The sequence below is a fragment of the Athene noctua genome, unplaced genomic scaffold, assembly GCF_965140245.1.
Source record: "Athene noctua unplaced genomic scaffold, bAthNoc1.hap1.1 HAP1_HAP1_scaffold_252, whole genome shotgun sequence".
Classification (NCBI taxonomy): Eukaryota; Metazoa; Chordata; class Aves; order Strigiformes; family Strigidae; genus Athene; species Athene noctua.
Genome location: NW_027437717.1, coordinates 21,032 through 39,845, shown reverse-complemented (window position 1 = coordinate 39,845; position 18,814 = coordinate 21,032). Strand labels below are relative to the sequence as shown.

Below are 18,814 nucleotides of genomic sequence, written 5' to 3'. Positions count from 1 at the left end.
AGACCCCTCCACAGGAGGATACAGAGATGTCTCCTTGACAGAGCCTCAGCACTGGGTCACCTCCAGTGAAGGGAGCTCCAGCCAGCAAATGGGACAGTTGTGGGTGGCAAGGAGGAATCGCCCTGAATCCCCACTGCTGTTTGCAGGGCTGCATCTGTGCTCCACACAGGACACGGGATGCCATAAAACAACTCTTTTGGAAGCTATTCTATCTGGGACAGCCGTGTCCTCTCAAGGCTCCAGGAGGTTTGAGCAGCCCACCACATGCCCAGCAGCCCAGCGGTGTGGCCAGGGCAGCACTGGCAGGTATGCCCCTGTGACAGGAGATGTTACTGCCCACACAGCAAAGAGGAGGGAAGGCAGCACATTTGTGCTTCAGCTGTTCCCGTGCAAGGCCCAGTACATTCCTTTATCTCGGCTCCACTGGCACCTTCAGGCAAGACCCTGGACTTCCCCTGAAGCAACACAGCCCACCCCCCCGCACCATGACAGCCCCCTCCAACAGAAGCACGGCAGCAAAGAGGTGGGGAGTGGTGCCTGGCTCCACAGCGCCCTGACAACGGGAGGGGAAGGCAGAGGAGGGGCAGGGGCAGCTTCCCTAAGGAGCCTTAGCCCAGCTCCTACCCGGCCCCCAGCAGGTACTTACAGGCACACGCCGCTCTGCCTCTCTGACCAGCTTCGGATAACAGCGTACTGCCACCTTTCTCTGGAGTCCATCAGCCATTTTGGGGGATCCCATGGACTGATGAATCTTGCCAGTGGCCACGACTAGGAAAATCTGGAAGGAGTAACAGTGAGACTTTAAAAATCCAGAATCCCATTCACGGCAGACCCAAAGGATACACCTGTGTCTCCAGGCTGTGGCATCCTTCCTAAGTGGAGAACGTAAGGCTGCCTCACACTGTTTCGTGATTAGACCATAGGTAAGTGGCAGAGTTAAGATTCATAGAAGTCAAACTCCATAAAAAAACTCCCTGAGCCAAAACAGACTTTAGCTGTGGGTGCAGTCCCAAGAGCCACAACTATTTGTTTTCATGAACTTCAGCTGTCAGCTGACAGTGAGATGCACCAAGGGTCCCTTCCAGGAGCCTGATGGAGAGTCCCCAGCTCCACATACTATCATTTACTGCTGTGGCTCCTGCCTTAAGTCATTACAGTACCATTTTCCCCTTCCCAGCATCCGATCTCTGCTATTCTGGCTTGGCAACTTTGCATCTCCCTTTTTATTTACTCTTTTTCTGGCATCCGGACCACAGTTCAAAGAACCATTTAAGCTGGAAAAGACCTTTAAGATCATCGAGGGCAGCTGTAGACCCAGCACTGCCAAGCCCACCGGTCCTTTCCCTGGATGTACGCAGGAGCTGCTGCTCAGAAAATCACCTACAGGTTTCAAATGCAGGACCGAGGGCCCCTGCCCCAGGCACTCCCCTGCCCCAGGTACCTCCCTCTCGCACAAGGGATGCCCCCAGCCCCGTGGCGTGGGGCAGGGGGTGTCAGTGCCTCCCCGAGCTCCCCCGCAGCCCCGGTCCCTGCTCCACCAAGCTCCCAAGCCGCCCCGCCCGCAGCTGAGCCACCCGGGCAGCACCGGCACCCAGAGCCACCCTCCGGCTTTTGGCCGTGGAGGGGACGCAGACACCGCCCCGCAGCATCCCTCACCTCTCTCACTCCGCGGGGGCTGTGGGGACACACTCACGGGAGGATCCCCACTGCCAGACTGGCTGGTATCCCCACTGCCAGACTGGCTGTTGCCCCCGTTGCCAGGGCAACTGGGCATCACAGCCAGCCCCAACACCACCATGGCAACGGCAGGGATGGGGGCTGGGGGGGCAGCTCTGTGACATGGGGGCAGAGGGCACAGGGATGCTCAGTGCCCAAAGCCCCCAGTGAGCACAGCCAAGGCCCTGAGACCGCCTCCAGCACACCGCCCGGCTCCAGCACAGCCACAGCCCCGGATGCGTCACCCCGGCTCGCAGCAGCGGCTACAGACAGTCCCGGCAGAACCCAAAGGGCTTCTCCCAGCCTGAAGAGAGTGAGCCCACGGGCAGTGTAGGGTTAATTAACTCTGCTGCGGAGAGAGCCACATACCACTGGGGAACGCTCAGGGGGGCAAAAGTGCCTGCAAAGCCACTCACACACAACCCACAGCAGTGCCAGCACCCCCCTCCGTAGGGAGGAGCTGCTTCCCTCTCCCCACGCTTGCTCCTAACCTGGATCCCAGTTCCATCAGCTCAGCTGCTTTGCTGCCACCTCACAGCTCCCAGCCTGCCCCTAGCCCTGCCACAGGCAAACACCGATGCACAAACCAGCACAACCACCCCTGTCCCTCTCGGGGACGCCGTGTCATAAATTAACCCTGCGAAGCGCAGCCCGACAGGCACAGCACTAACTCCTGACTGGACCCCGGCTCCCCCCACGCCCTCACCCAGCAGCTCCAGCCCCCTGGGCTCTGCTCAGGCAGATGCACTGCACCCCAGTGCCTCTGCCCAGTGCCCTTGTGCAGGGGCTGGCTCGGGGATAAGAGGAGGTCAGGCCTTGCTGAGCTTGGCTCAAATCCCTTGTGTTCATTTCAAGGCCAGAGATGCTTCTGCAACCAGGCAAACAGGACGGCTTGGCTGCCTGGCAAGAGCACAGAGGAAAATGAGCCACGGTCGGGCCACAAACACACACCAGGGCCTGCTGGCACTTCTCACCTTCCCCCCGCTTCCATGACTTTTGGAACCCCATTTACAGGGATGATGAACTAAATCGCTATTAATAGCCAAACTCTCCTTTGTTACTCTTGACATTTTTTTGGTGGGAACAGAAGGAAGATAAACGTCACTCAGCTGCTTCACTTCACGAGAGCAGCTGACCCGACGTGACTTTGTGCCGGACTTTACGAAGTGCTCAGAATATTATGAACAGCCTTAAACCCAGGGATCGCTGCTGTGCCCAGTGTTAACAAAATCAGACCACTTTCCTACTTTGCAAACCAACAAAAATCAGAGATAAACACGTACCACATTTAGTAAACACTACTCTGGACTAGAAATCATTTTCCCTCCCTTTCTGGCTAACTGGATCAAGGAACAGATGGATTTTCCCACTTATTTTCTGGGACGTGAAAGTCCAGCACTCTCAAACACAGCTCTACAATTTTTTACATCCTGACATTGAGTAGAATCACAGATCATATTCCCTCCTGCTTCCTTCTGTTCCACACCACCTATGCAATGATTAACATTCCCTTGCCCTCGAGTTTTACACACACCCTGCAAGCAAGGCAGTAACTTCACTCCTTTACTCCAGAACAGCTGCAGTGTTGCACATGTCCGAAGGACTGGGACCTTTACAGTTCCAGGAAAGGACAAGGCTGCCAGTTCCTTTTGTGTTTGCAAGAAACCCCAGAGCACAGCCCTGTCCTATGGACACAAGGCCATGCTGCAGCAAGAGCTGGGATTAAAGGCCTTCAGGGCCCCCAGGAGCTTGGCAAAAAGCTGTGCTGAGGATGCAGCTGATGTGAGCACTTTGATATGGCCCTAAGGCACCCAAATCCTTTGTGCATGTGTCTGACAGCTTCCCTTAGTACAATAAAACTGAACAGAGCTCTGATGAGACTGTGCTGACAGGGACGGGAAATTAAGAATAAACAGCAAAGTGCTTAAAGGACATGAAGAACAAAAAGGCCAGTTCCATGCGGAGGCACAGCTCCAGGCCTGGACAGACCCTGTGCCTCTCACTGTGCCACGTGCCAGAGCTCTCGTTTCAAGGGACCCCACGTCACTCGTGCCGGAGCAGCAGCGCCAGCCTCAGAGCTGTCTGGTACCAACTGATCGCCCTCCAAACTTAAAGGCTGGGGATAGATGGGCACACTCTGCCCTACAATACACTACACCCAGCTGCTCTTGTGGGATCACAGACTGGGTGTGTCTGAATCTTGCTTCAGTATGCACAATCAATCCTCTGTCTTCTTCCTTCCACAAAGATCAACCATCTCCCTCTGGAGTAGTTGGTTAATTTGCCTTTCTACTACACTTTGCTGGAAGAGGAAGACACGAGATCTGTTACAAGTGAGACTCAGGATGCTGTTGAACAATTTTGTTCAGTTACATCATCTTGCCCTGTTCAGGATTAAGCAGAAAGGTCACGTTTCTTGCCTAGGAATCCCCTGCTTAGCTATAATTACCATATAAACAGCATCTCAAGGGAGCCAGGAAAGGAGGAGGATTTCCAGGATGAATCTCTTGGCCCTCCAGCCCACTACTAAGTGGCTGAGTGCTTTCTAAATCAAATCTCGCTACCCAGGAAGCCTCACCTGTCACCTTGATATTCCAGACCCTCTAAATTTTATCACTTTGGTACTGTCATCCTGCAATTTATTACAAAAGCTCTGCCATAGTTGAGAGGATGAATAGGAACCCAGTGTTACACCTTCCTGTCATTTAATGAACTTCAGCTGTCATCTGACAGTGAGATGCACCAAGGGTCCCTTCCAGGATCCTGATGGAGAGTCCCCAGCTCCACATACTATCATTTACTGCTGTGGCTCCTGCCTTAAGTCATTACAGTACCATTTTCCCCTTCCCAGCATCCGATCTCTGCTTTTCTGGCTTGGCAACTTTGCATCTCCCTTTTTATTTACTCTTTTTCTGGCATCCGGACCACAGTTCAAAGAACCGTTTAAGCTGGAAAAGACCTTTAAGATCATCGAGGGCAGCTGTAGACCCAGCACTGCCAAGCCCACCGGTCCTTTCCCTGGATGTACGCAGGAGCTGCTGCTCAGAAAATCACCTACAGATTTCAAATGCAGGACCGAGGGCCCCTGCCCCGGGCACTCCCCTGCCCCAGGTACCCCCCTCTCGCACAAGGGATGCCCCCAGCCCCGTGGCGTGGGGCAGGGGGTGTCAGTGCCTCCCTGAGCTCCCCCGCAGCCCCGGTCCCTGCTCCGCCAAGCTCCCAAGCCGCCCCGCCCGCAGCTGAGCCACCCGGGCAGCACCGGCACCCAGAGCCACCCTCCGGCTTTTGGCCGTGGAGGGGACGCAGACACCGCCCCGCAGCATCCCTCACCTCTCTCACTCCGCGGGGGCTGTGGGGACACACTCACGGGAGGATCCCCACTGCCAGACTGGCTGGTATCCCCACTGCCAGACTGGCTGTTGCCCCCGTTGCCAGGGCAACTGGGCATCACAGCCAGCCCCAACACCACCATGGCAACGGCAGGGATGGGGGCTGGGGGGGCAGCTCTGTGACATGGGGGCAGAGGGCACAGGGATGCTCAGTGCCCAAAGCCCCCAGTGAGCACAGCCAAGGCCCTGAGACCGCCTCCAGCACACCGCCCGGCTCCAGCACAGCCGCAGCCCCGGGTACGTCACCCCGGCTCGCAGCAGCGGCTACAGACAGTCCCTCGCTGACCCCGTTCCACTCTCTGACCCACTCCTGGGCCTCACCATGCCTGGAGATGGAAAAGTCCTCAGATAGACCCCTCTCTCATGGAGCTCCCTGCCCAGGTACACAGGTGCAGCTGAGACAGGGAAGTGCAGGAGGACCAAGTCTCCTACAGGCTCCTTCGCAGTGACCGGCCTCATCGGTTCCAAGAAGACTTTCAAGCCAGCCACAAAATGAAGCATCAGCCATCGCCCCCAGGGAACACCCACGCTTTCAAAAAGAGAGCCCAGAAGCTGAAATTTCACCACTGTGGATGCTCAGGACCATGGAGTCAGAGGAGCTATGGGGTTTATATCGCTGCCCCCTCTCCATTCCTGGGCTGGGACATACCCACCTCTCCTCCCTCAGGGACCCACAAGCCCCTCTTCCCTTGCCAACACTCTCCCTGCCCCATGACATCCCTCTGCTTTCCTGCACAATATCCAGCTGTCACCAGTAAGCTCAGCTTGGAGCCATCATTCCCAGCTCACACTTGGCTCTCTGCTGGCTGCCTGCGTTTCTGACTCCAAGAGGACACATGTGGGGCAGCCCAGGGCATGGAGAGGAGATCACAAAGCCCCAGCACAGGCACTGCCAGCTTCTGGACACCAGGACCAGAGCCCTGGGGGTGACACAGGCACATCAGAAACATCGGTCCTGGCATCAAGCGCTGCACTCACCAGATCAAACCCACAGAGTAACTGGGCACAGCTGGTGTCTTGCAGGGGACACGGAGCTGCAGCAAAGGCAAAGACAAGGGCTGCAGTGAGGCCCCAGGGCGAGGAGGGCAGTGCTGGCACAGACACCTTACACCGTCCATGGGAGCGTTCCCTTCCCCCGTTTTAACCCATGAAGGAAGAACTCCAGCGTTCAGCGACGGGACTGACTGCAACACTCAAAGCCTTTTAGATGCTGTCAAAAGGTTTCCTACCAAATAACTGCAGTGAGATCACTTACCCAGCTGCATCATCATGAAGTCCCAATCATGAATTCCCGAATAGGCAGCTCATAATCCTCTCTAATCCAAGCAGGGTTTGTACTTGTTTTCTTCTGAGAAAGAAGGGAATAAAGTTGGCTCAATGGATACAGAGAAATGATTACTTGCTTTGAGACTTATTTACTTATAGCACAATGCTTAGCAGTTTATTTATTTACTTATAGCAAGTTATAGTATTACTTATAGTATTTTTGAATATTACTAAGAATCCTGCTTGCCCTGACTGTTCTGTGGAATTTTCCCAAGGACTACTGCGTCCATCAAAACTGTGAAAATCTACCAAGAACTGCAGTGTTCAGCAAAATATTATGGTTTTGTCCTTGGGGAACAGGAGTGCTCTAACTTGTCGGGTCCTGGTAATGAGTAAAGATAGCCAGGTACGGACGACAGAAGTCCCACTGGTTCTCTTAGTTAAGACAGAATGAATAAACCAGCTGGAAAACACTAATTATTCAAGAAAATGGTCAAGAGAATCTGCGCATGCTCCGGGGAAAAGTACAAGGTGAGAAGGACTGTGAGCCTTCCTCCAACAGACCCCCAGAGACGCCCACCAGGAGGCAACGGGCAGGTGCAAAGAGAACATCAGCTGCTGACACCAGCCTCTAGACCTCACCCAGCCTCACTCATGCATATGGATGTGTGTGTTATGTAACCCAATGAATATGGATATCCACACTCCATAAGTTTTAGGTAAAATGTGCTGTTATGGTGCAAGCTTTGTGGAGAAATCCCCTTGCACCCCGGCGGCAGACTGGTGCTTTATGAATCTCTCTGAGTTGTAGTCTGTTTCCGCGAATCAGGTCAAACAGAAATTCTGGCGTAAAACTGGGGAATTCGGTGGTCAAACATAGATCTGGAGACCAAGGGCCATTTTGGGGTGAAAAGCGGGGGTTTGGGATTGGGGGAACTCACCCTGCAGCACCCAGGTGAGGGTGGCCCCAGTGATGTGGAGGCACCGTCCCCCACCCCCACGGCGTCCCAGCACTGGTACTGGAGGGGGTCGGGGCTGAGGCTCTCGGGGTACCCCTGGGGCAGCAGCACCTGCAGGGGGAGGACAGGTACCCCTGGGACCCCCAGGAATCTCAGATCCCCCCTGCAACCCCTGCACTTCAGGCTGGGAAACCTAGGAGAAGCAAAGGTATGTAACTACTCAAAGTCTGAACTGAGTTTCTCGATCACCTAGAAGGTTGCCTTTAAGAATATTCTGGAGTGCTTTATTCCTTTTTTCTTTTTATACTTTAGAAATACTTTTTGGCATTGCCGGATCGTGCAAAAGCAGAAGCTGAACATGATGAGCATTATTACAACGCTATCACTGTAACAGCGAACTATAACCTTGCCAGAATCTATGAGGTGATGTCTGAATTTCATGAAGCAGAAAATCTCTATAAAAACATTTTAAGAGACCATCCCAATTACACTGATTGTAAGAAACATTTGGTACTTTAGTTTCACAGTCCTCCTTTTAATATCAAAAATTCTTCCCATTTACAGTGTCTTCAGGTCACCTTCTATCTGTCTTCGCTTCTTTTCAGAGTAGTTTTGGGGCTTACCTACATGCTATTTCCCTACCTTTTCCTTTTTTGAAGGCCTGCATCATCCTTATAGTCTAATATTCAGCTTTAAGCCTTCTAATTCTTGGTAAATCATACTGTACTCCAAAACTCTAGCAAAATTAGCTTATCTACACTTGCATGCCTTTGCTTACTTGCGCCCCACCCCTAACAAAGCCTTAGTACCTCAGCCCTCGTGTGCAATCAAGGCCATCCACTTGATACACCCAGGCTTTGCAACCCTGCCTGTGTGGGTGGAAGTAGAGACCCTCTGGGAGAATCATTTTATCTTGGACCTTGGCCCTCCTCCAGGGAAGAAGAGCTGTTGAGGGTGTTAGCACAGCTTCTATGGCACATCCTGGTTTTCTTCCTCATTCTGCTGAGACAGGGAGTCTAAACAATCTTAAACTGATGGTGCAAGGCCTGCACAAAAACAAGGGGAGGTGTATGGGACTGTTCACAAAAGACATACCAGGTGCTGATAATGTTGCTAGGCGACTATCCCCTAGCCCAAAGAGAAGTTTCTTATGGTCCTTGAAGTTTTATGTTCCAGCAACAAATCATCCTAGATTCTAGCACAAACGGGCCTGGCGGTTTGGCCAGGGCCCAGGGAAACAACTGAGACTGCGCAGAACGACGAGGTGAAAAGTTCATCAGCGAGGAAGAGGAGATACTTCATCTATGTGACCCTCGCCCGTAAATCTGCGACCACCGAACAAGGCCAAAGGAGCTCACTGCGCAGGCGCAAGGGGAGGAGACCTGATTGCCATGAGGAGCGAGGGGGGGCGGGGTAGACTCTGTGTATGTACAGGCGTTCTATGAACATGCACTGTTCTGTAACATATAAGCCGGACGGGAGCTGCAAACGATGCGCATGCTGGTGGTGGAGCGATCCCCCATGCACCCAGCGCTGAATAAACATACCCACTTTATAACTCCAAAAGTTATAGAGTGATTTCTCCGCAAAACATTGCTTTTCCTCTTGCCCTCAAGTAGCTGACCTGTGGTATTTGCTGCAAAGGCAGGGTGGTAGCCCTTGCTCAGCAAGCTGCAGCACACAGCATGCCCCAGCCTCATCTACAGCCTTTTCCCTGTTTGTTTTCTGTTGTTGCCTGCTAACTGATACTCTTCCTAAAGACTGTGGAGATGGGAGAGCCGTTTAAAGTGATAAGAGAGAGTTCCTCCATTCTTTGAGGTTTCTCAGTCGTCTTTAAGTTATGAAACTAATGAAAAACATTCACATTACTTTAACTGTCAGAAATCTACGATTTCTGTATCAACACTGTGGATGGACATTCCTCTTCACAGGGTGTGTCTCACGGTGAATAGGGTATGAATGGTGTCTCGATGTTTGCTGTCCTTGGCACACCAAGAAAAAGACTGCTTTTGAAATTCATGCATGGCCAATATTTTCTTTGTTTGAGATAACTTTAACCTGTTTCCTGATTCTTATTTTCTTTTCCCTTTCTATTTTTAGGCTACTTGCGCTTGGGAGCTATGGCTAGGGATAAAGGGAATTTTTATGAGGCTTCTGAGTGGTTTAAAGAAGTACTTTGGATAAATCTGGTTTGTAACCCTTTAAGTGTTTACAGTTAAAACACTTGAAATACTACCTTCAAATTTTGTTTTCCTTTTGTTACGTTTTGATTTTGTTCACATAAACTAGGGGAAGAAGAAAAAACCACTGCAATCTGCTGTCTGTGTGTTTTGTTGTTCTTTTCTAAAATTCTAGTTAAGAAAACAGCATTTTATTCTTGAAAAAGTAACCTTGCAAGGGAAAATAATACTTTTGCAAATTGCATTTTTATTTAGGACCATCCAGATGCTTGGTCTCTCATTGGCAATCTTCATCTGGCTAAACAAGAATGGAGTCCAGTACAGAAGGAATTTGAAATGATATTGAAACAGCCCTCCACACAAAATGATACTTACGCCATGCTGGCTCTTGGCAACATCTGGTTCCAGACGCTACATCAACCCACAAGGGACAGAGAAAAGGTAATGGGCGTCTGTCTGCCCTGTGTGTGGTTTTATTTATTTAACTTTTGCAGGCTCTTAGCTACTCAGAGCCTTTCCTTGATGCCTGTTTGGCATCTTGTAGGCTGTCAAACTTCTGGGTAGATCTTTTAATACCCCATTATAGACATGAGGGATCAACTGAGGTACTTCATTCTGCAGGAGAAGCGTCATCAAGATGGTGCATTAGAGATCTACACACAAGTACTCAGAAGTGATCCAACGAATGTGTATGCTGCTGATGGCATACGTGAATATTAGACTAATTTTCCTTCAGAGGTGATGATATTCTTATGTTTCATGCTTTAGTACAGAATTGTTTTTGCAGGGCCTGAATGCTATGTAGTGGAGCACAGGAAAAAATGGCTTTCATGTGCAACTTATGCCACTTAGTTTTTAATGGGGAACCTCATTCAGTCAATATTTTGTTTTCTTTGGTAAGAGTACATAGTACATGAACCTGGAAGCTTACACTGTAAATATTACCCTCCCCTTAGGAGCTGTCTTGGCACATAAAGGATATTTCTGTGAAGCTCATGAAGTTTTTGCCCAAGTGAGAGAGGCAACAGCAGATACCAGTGACGTGTGGCTGAATTTGGCACATATCTATGTAGAACAGAAACAGTGCTGTGCAGATGGTAACATCTCTAAATTGAACTAAATAATATGTTGGGTTAGATGACTTCTGGGTGTTTCTCTGTTGTCATAGCAGCTGTGAAAGTTTCTGAATAATATTTTAACGAGTTAGGTCTGTTTCTAGCATGCTGTTAGCTGTCAAGTCTAGATTTAAAACCAAACTGCCAAATGTGGGTAAGGGGTAACAAAGCAACTACCATTTGTACACTTTTTTTTTTTTTTTTTGTTAGCAGAGTTAAAACATAACTGGGTTAGAATTTTGGTCTCAGAATTAATTTTCAGTGAGAGAGGTTTCAGTCAGCATAGTTAACTGTATGTGATTTACATTCAGATGTTACTGAAGAAAGTAAATGCAATTTGTTGCTGGGATTTTTTTTAATAGCAACAGTTCCTATTTTTGTTCTTGCAAATGACTGCATAAGTAATAATCGGAGCTGTCTGAAAAGATGACTGGGCCATGATTTCTTTCACCAAAGTTAGTATCACAAGGTAATTCATGTTGGAAGAAATTGGTTGAGGTCATCTAGTTCAACCTGCTCAAGCAAACTAACTTCCAAGTATCAACCTATTCTAACTAGATTCCCTCAATTAGTTGATGAAAGGCATACAAGTAAGCTGAAACAAAAGCGTACGCTGAACAGGACAGAAGCTAAGAACAAAATGCTTTCACTGAGAGTGGGTCCACACTGAGGCTCAGAAATACTTTTATCAAAGGAATCTTGAAGCTTTTTGTGATGGTCATAAGGAGAGATACGGGGCCTTTCTTGTCTGATCAAGACCTCAGTAGTCCCTGTCCTCCAGTGAACTCCTGTTAAAAAGCGTTGGTCACACAATCACATTTATTCTGTTGTGTTTGAATTACAGTGAGAAACTGGGTATCATTTTCACCTTTTGATTTGTCAGAAAAACGTTGTACTCATTTGCCTGTATATTTAACTACAGCTGTTAGTAGAAATGTGTTTATTTCCTGCGGTGTTTTATTGATCCCTGGGTTGCGCTATGCAGTCAGCACAAGCCACAGTCTGAGACACATGGCACTGGACTCAAAGGGAGATGAACTGAATAGTCTAGCTTACTACAGACACAACAGTTATTCTACTGTATCTATCACAAAGCATACCCACCCAAGGCAGACGTAAGATAAATACAAAAACTTTGACTCTAAAGATGAGTGAAAATTGGGCGCTCACAACAGTGTGATCCAAGAGTAGTGGATCCAAGCATTACAGTTAGGGCAGTTCCTGTACTGAGCTGGAAATAAAAATGACTTTGTATTTCTTACTATTTTGGAGATTTAGAAAGGGTGAATGATTCCTTGAGAAAAGAGTATGTCAAACAAAAGGCGCTTGTTACTGAAAAGGATACAAGTTTCGTAACTGAAGCTTTGATTCTAGACCCGCAAAACCTATAGTAACGAGTCTTCCTTTACACTCCAGAACAACTAGATAGCCCTTGGCATGCCAAGTTATTCAGCTAGGTGGACAAAACAAGTATGTTGCTGAGTTATCTGAAAGGTGTGGATTTTTTTTTAATTAATTGCATCAGATACATGGAATTACTACATTAAATATGTTTCAATTTATAAAATATCTTGTATGAATAAAGAAAATAGATTTCATACCATCCAGCGGAGAATAGAGTGCACTTAAAAGAAGTCATGTTTGTTGGACTTACTTTGCAAGTACCACCTATTGTAACAATTCTATTCTAAGACCTAGAGAGCCTCCTGGACTGCTGTCAGTTTCCAGGAAAATCAGGTACTGTTGGGATTCTAGAGGACTTTCTGCGAGAGAATGGCCATGTGAGCAATCCTGCGTGAGAACAAGATCGATAAGAGCCTCAGCCGAGCAAGAATGCGATAAGGATGTGACCCTGAATGAGGGGGGAGAAACTCGATGAGACAAACAACTCCCGGCAGGGGTTGGGATGGAAGAGGAGGTTCCACAAGGCAGGCAGCCTGGCAAGGCTGATGTGGCACTTTTTATCCAATCGTAAGAAGGTTTAAAGCGCGGGCTAAGTTACCTGTCCAGTCTTGAGGACTTGTACTGCATGTTACTCACGTGTGCGGGAGAACATTATAAAAGGGCTTTCTGAGTTGTAATAAACGGGCATTGCTTGATCACACTGGTCGTGTGCGTGCTCAGCTCTCCCGCAAGTGGCGTCCCTGGGTGGGGGCCTCAAGATTGGCACAAAGTCTTCACTGAGGAGGACTCGTCGGAGTGCAGTCTGAGGGGGAGAAAGCCGGTTGACATATCCAGACACTGCCCCGGTGTCTGAAGGTGAGAAGCAGCACACTCTAACTTTAAAAGGGAGAGATAGAGGGAGAGATTGAAGATAACAGACCCGCGAAAGGCGGCGGCCGGGGAGCAATGGGGCTACCTTGCCAAGGACAAACAGGCAGTGGTGAAACTCCTCCAGTGTGTCCTCTCTATGAGGGGGAAAATATTCACTCTGGAAGGTTTAAGGTGGAGCCTAGAAAAGGGACTTGTATCTACTTGGGAATCTATAGGGAAACAGCTTTGGGATTCGATCCGTGATGGAGGAAGGTCAGCAAAAGAAGTGAGCAGCTACAGCACACTCTGGAAACAAATCCATGAGACTTTAGGGATCGCAGCGGCATCTCATTCTGACAATCCGCCTCCGATGCCTGCGCCCCTAGCGGCTCCCGTCGCGTTAGCTCAGGAAAAACCTGTTTACTTTGCCAGTCACGCCGCCGGATCCGTGGCGGGCAGCGGGGGCGAAACCAAAAGCTGCGCGGCCAGAGCTGAGCACACCAGAAGGGCACCTGATGCCGTCAGAAGGGGAATGAGGCGGCATCAGAGGAGTCCGCGGGGGTCTGGCAGTGGTTGGGGTGCGCAGTATGGAGCTGGTGGCGGCAGCCCGAGGCTCCCCCGGGCCCCCCCGCCGCGGAGTGACCGCCTGCGGCCCAGCCCGGCACCGCGCACTCGGCCCCCCCACCCCCGACTAAAGCGGCAGTTTTTCCACAGAGAAGGTGCTGACGCTGTCATGCAGCAACGGCTTTAAATATTCTTAAGGATGTTCTCAAGATTGTAGTACTTGTCATTTTATGTTGTGTCAGTAATAAGTGTCAGGGGCCTCTTGGTGTGGGGGTGTGATTGTTCCGTGTGTGTGAGACGCGACCCAGCTGCAGAGAGTCATCGGTGCTGCTGTCTGTTCGGGCTCAGTGTTCTCAGTGTTACAGGTGAAATACCTCCTCTAGCAGGAGGCAGTCATTCCGTGTTAACTGTTGTCTTGAATTCAGGTGCGTGCTCTGCGGGGAGAGTGCACCTCTGAACCATCTGCCTGATGGAAATATTGTCAAAAGTTCATCTACAATCTTACATGGGTCGTAGATGCTGGTTATGAAGAGGGAAATGAGAATTATGGGCTGAACCCCTGTGTTCTGTAACAAAAGGGTCAAAAATTGTTCAGCTTGCTTACTTTACTGCAGCTCCCCCTAATAGTATGCCGAAAAGCCGCAATTACTCAGGATTTGGATCAGCAGCTATTCCTTAAATATTTTGGGCTCAGAAAGTGACACGATTGACTACTAGTAAAATGTACTCTCACTAAAGCTAAAGCATCTGTTAGAACAACAAAAAAGGGGAGATGCACAGTATCAATCTACACCTCACGAAAGGCTAAATAAGGCATTATATGTCATGAACCTTTTAAACATTCCTCTGTCTCACAGGTGCCACCAATATTGCGTCATTTCTCATCACAGATACCAGATCAACAAGAAGTCCAAAGCAAAGCTCAAGTGGTAACAAAAAAGTAGAAAGGGGTAACTGGGAAGGACCATTTCCTTTAATAACCTGGGGAAGAGGTTATGCTTGTGTCTCCACAGGTCTCAGTCTCCAATGGTCACCAGCAAGGTGTGTGCAACCACACCTGAGGGTGAGAGGCAGCCAGCACTCAGGATCCAGCTGTGGGTGCTGTGGGTGCCCCTGTACCAACTGTTTGTAATCTCCTCGACTGATTATTTAAGCAGAATGTCTGGGTAATGTTTGCTACGGCAACAGGACAAACTACACTACAGTTGCCAATTCTTTTAAGAGAAAATGCTAACAGTAATTGTAACTCCTTAATGAAATATCTAGGCTTACTAGTCACTAGTGAAAGATGTAGTTTAGATGAAATGTAGTTATTAATAAGGATGAAATGCTGTAAGAATGTGTGTATTCAACTTTCTTTGTTTAGCAATATTAAGAACTCAGGTGTTTAACCTTATTAGAAACTCCCTTGGTTTTCCCCCTGGAGTGCTGGCCAGGCTCTGGGTGGAACCCAACAGGAGGATGAAATCAGATGTTTCCACTCAAAGAAAGTTGCCAGTTATTTTGGCCTGTTGATTTAGAGGCTGGACCTGCTTGCAGCCATGTTGGATGCCTCACCTACGGATGGACGCATCGTGTAGGGTTTCCAGTTTGTGAGGAAGGGCACTCTGAATTCTCACTGCATTTGGGGTTCCCTAGCAATTGCAGATCTGAATGTTAGTACTCCTAATAATTAAGTGTGCTACTCTGTATTTTCCTTACTGTTTATTTTTTGTAGTATTTAGTCATAACCCTTAATTATGGGTAGTGAAATTAGCCTACTCTTTTTAACTAGTAATTGTAACTGCTGTATTGTTTTAGCCTTCTGTGGAACTATTCTAAGTACGCTATGTTTTGAAGTTTGTCTAAGCCCTGATTGATACAGCTCTCAAACAAGCCTTGCAGGTGCCACCACAAAACCAAGAAAGGGGAGATCTGGGAGGCATTGGCCTTATACAACTCTGACACATGGCTGGTATAATCAGACAGTCTAGCTAGGATGGCAAAATGTGACTCCTTCAGCAGTACCAGTAAATGACACTTTGTAAAGTAATCACTTGTAGTGATGCTTACACAATGAGTTTACATCTTGAAGAAGGAAGAGTATTTAATAATGATTTGTCTAAAAGGTTACCAATTACTAGATGGTTAAACGGTTGGGTTTTATATGGAATCACAGTTTTGATTGTCATTGTAATCTTTTAATGATGTTAAGCTCTGTGTGGATGTGTTTTGTGAAAACGATGGACCGAACAATAAAAGGGGTCTGGATCGCTCAAAAACAAACAGAGGGATGCGTGGTGTTGGAGAACGGCTTGCAGAGAGCAAGGCCATGGGTCTGTGCAGGAGCTGACTGCAGCCACCTGAGGTAAACAAAGGAAAAAACTCAGGGTACAGTTACACTAACAAGGACTGTTATGTTAACAAAGAGAGAAACTGAGGTACACAACAGCCTTGAATATGATGGTAAACAACCTTGGGAAAGAAAGCAAGTTAGAAGAAGGAGGATGTTGTGACATACCTGAAATGCCACAAAGCGTTGGGATATTATAATGTAACCTTTTACATGTATCCAATAGATTTGCGAGTAGTATGCACGATTATTGTAGAGTGCTTATATAAGTGTGATTTCTTTTAATAAAGTTGAAGCTTGCTCTATCATTCACATTGAATCGGCTGCTTGCTTCCTCCGCAAGTGGCACACCGAACACGGAACCCGGGAAGCGGCGGACGGACTCGGAGCAGGAAGGCGACAAGATCGCTGAGAAAGAGCAGCAGATGTGTGCCATCTCCAAAGCGCCAGGGTCATAAGACTGACATCGGAGCAGCTGATCCAAATTATTGCTTCAGGAGATATTGCCACCCGAGAAGGGCTACCCCGGAAAGGCCGCAGTGGGATAACCAGGAAAGGCCACAAGGAATTACAGGAATAAGGCTGAATTTGGGGAAACCTAGGAAAAGCCAGCACTGGTCGGTAGCTACTTGATCGGATATTAAAGAAGGTCGTCAAGCTACACAATTCAGGACAGGAAATTAAGGAAATTTGCCCAGGCAGGAATATTACACGTGAGGTAGCCCAAAAACTTTTTGCTTTTTAGAAAAGCGAGGAATAGGTCTGATAAAAGACTTAGCTGCGCTGATTAGTCTAGGCAAGGCTAAGGGACACTTTAAAGAGCCAAATTTATTGTTTGAAGAAGCAGAATGGTGTGATAATCTTTTAGACCCTGACACTGTAAATCCTGAAAAAGAATCTGTCCTCTGTCCTCCCTTAACTGAGGATGATCCGTAGGTAAAAGTGAGGCGAAAAAACCTTGGCACAACGGAATATGGACATGGCAAGAAAGATTCTTACTCCTGTGAGCTATGAGCTGGGTCATCAGCCACATCGGGAAAAACGGAATTTTTCTGTTATTAAAGATTTAGAGAAAAGCATTAATAAGAACGGGCTGCAAAAACTCAGACTACAACAGCTGTACTGGAGGCGATGGCTCAGGGATATCGATTGGCCCCATAAGAATTGGCTAACACTTTTAAGAAAAAAACGGCATTCACGCTGGCACAGTACTCTATCTGAAAAACCAAATGTGTACATTTCCGTGCTCGGCGTTCGGAGCTGGCGGCGGCGGCCCGGGGCCTCCCCGACCCCCCCGCGGAGCGGCCGCCTGCGGCTGAGCCCGGCACTGCGCGCTCGGCACCCCCCGCCAAAAGCGGCAGGGGGATGCGGCACAGGCTTTAGTGTTCTTAACGGAGTCCTCGTATTGGTAATAGCTGTCACTTTATGCTGTGAGTGATGAGTGTCAGGAGCTCCTTTGTGCAGTTGTGTGATTGTGAGCGAGTGTGATTGTGAGCGAGTGTGATTGTGAGCGAGTGTGATTGTGAGCGAGTGTGATTGTGAGCGAGTGTGATTGTGAGTGAGAGAGAGAGAGAGAGAGAGAAGAGAGAGCGCGCCGGCCGCTGCAGCCGCGGAGTTCTCCGGCCAGGGAAGCGGCCGGCCAGGAACTGCAGGGTCCTAGTGCCCGCCCGCTGGGGCATCGGTGCGGCGGTTGGTTTGGGCTCAGTGTTCTCAGAGTTACAGGTGAAATACCTCCTCTAACGGGAGGCAGTAATTCTGTGTTGATTGTTGTTTTGAATTTAGGTGCATACTCTGCGGGGAGAGTGCACCTCTGAACCATCTGCCCAATGGAAATATTGTTAAAAAATCATCTGCAACCTTACAGGGGTTGTTTGTTTTACCAGGGGTCGTAGATGCTGATTATGAAGAGAAAAATCAAAATTATGGTCTGTACTTGTTAATTTTACTGTGGCTCCCCCTAACAGTATACCAAGAAGCCGCAGTTACTCAGGATTTGGATCAGCAGGTACCCCTTAAATATTTTTTGGGCTTATATGTGACACAAGGTTAACTTCTGGTAAAATGCACTCTCATTAAAACTAAAAAATCTGTCGAGCTGACAGGCATTTTAGATACTGGTGCAGATGTGACCATAATATCTGTGAGCAGACTGGCTGTTAGCTCCGGTAACTCAAATGCTTTTCAGGGTTGGTGTCATGCTGTAACAATTTAAAGCAAGGATCTCATTCATGTAAGAGGCCCAGAAAGCTGGGTAGCAAATATTCACCCATTTATATTGGAAACCCCTATTGCATTTTTGGGTCATGACTGTATGACTCAATGGGGAACTCAAATTGGATCAAATTTGTCTCAATCACCACTGTAGCACAACCCACCCTGAAACCCACCCTGACACTCACCTTGTGAACCGAATCACCTGTGTGTATTGTCCTGCAACAACTTAAAACTGTTATTAAGACTTTAAAAGATTTACAGGCACTGTTAGGAACCATAAATTAGATACAGCCGTTGTGGGCCTAACTCATGATGATCTGCATAGCTTATTTGATATTTTGTGAAAAGATCCTTCACTGACATCACCCAGAGTACTTACAGAGAAAGCAAAACAAGATCTTCACCGCATAGCTAACAAGCATCACAAGTACACTGCATTCCCCCACAGGACAAGCCATTGTAGAAAGAGCACAAGTGCTTTTGCAAAAACAAAAAGGGGGGAGAGATCTTGGCTCCAGGTCAGCCATATGCTCTGCTGTTTCAGTGGGATGAAAAACACATGCCTTTTTTCCACCAGAATGACAGGGCAATACAAAACCAATTTTCTTTAAAACTTGCCCTGAATACCAGACAGACTCCATCTCTTCAAACGTTTTAAACATCTCCCCTGTGTTACAGGTGTCACCAATATTGTGTTGTCTTTCATCACAGATACCAGATCAACAAGAAGTCCAAAGTAAAGCTCAAGTGAACAAAAACCTAGAAAGGGGTAACTGGGAAGGACCATTTCCTTTAATAACCTGGGGAAGAGGTTATGCTTGTGTCT

The 18,814-nt window shown here is 48.4% G+C and overlaps 1 protein-coding gene across 1 annotated transcript in view; it reads right to left on the bottom strand.

Moving 5' to 3' along the window:
* The window catches only part of LOC141955455 (hydrocephalus-inducing protein homolog), a 96,324-nt gene extending 90,760 nt beyond the window's left edge, over positions 1-5,564 (bottom strand). The window contains 2 exon segments of the mRNA XM_074895223.1: positions 647-778; positions 5,427-5,564. Coding sequence (XP_074751324.1) covers positions 647-778; positions 5,427-5,564 — 270 coding nt within the window.
* Positions 5,565-18,814: the final 13,250 nt, after the last annotated feature.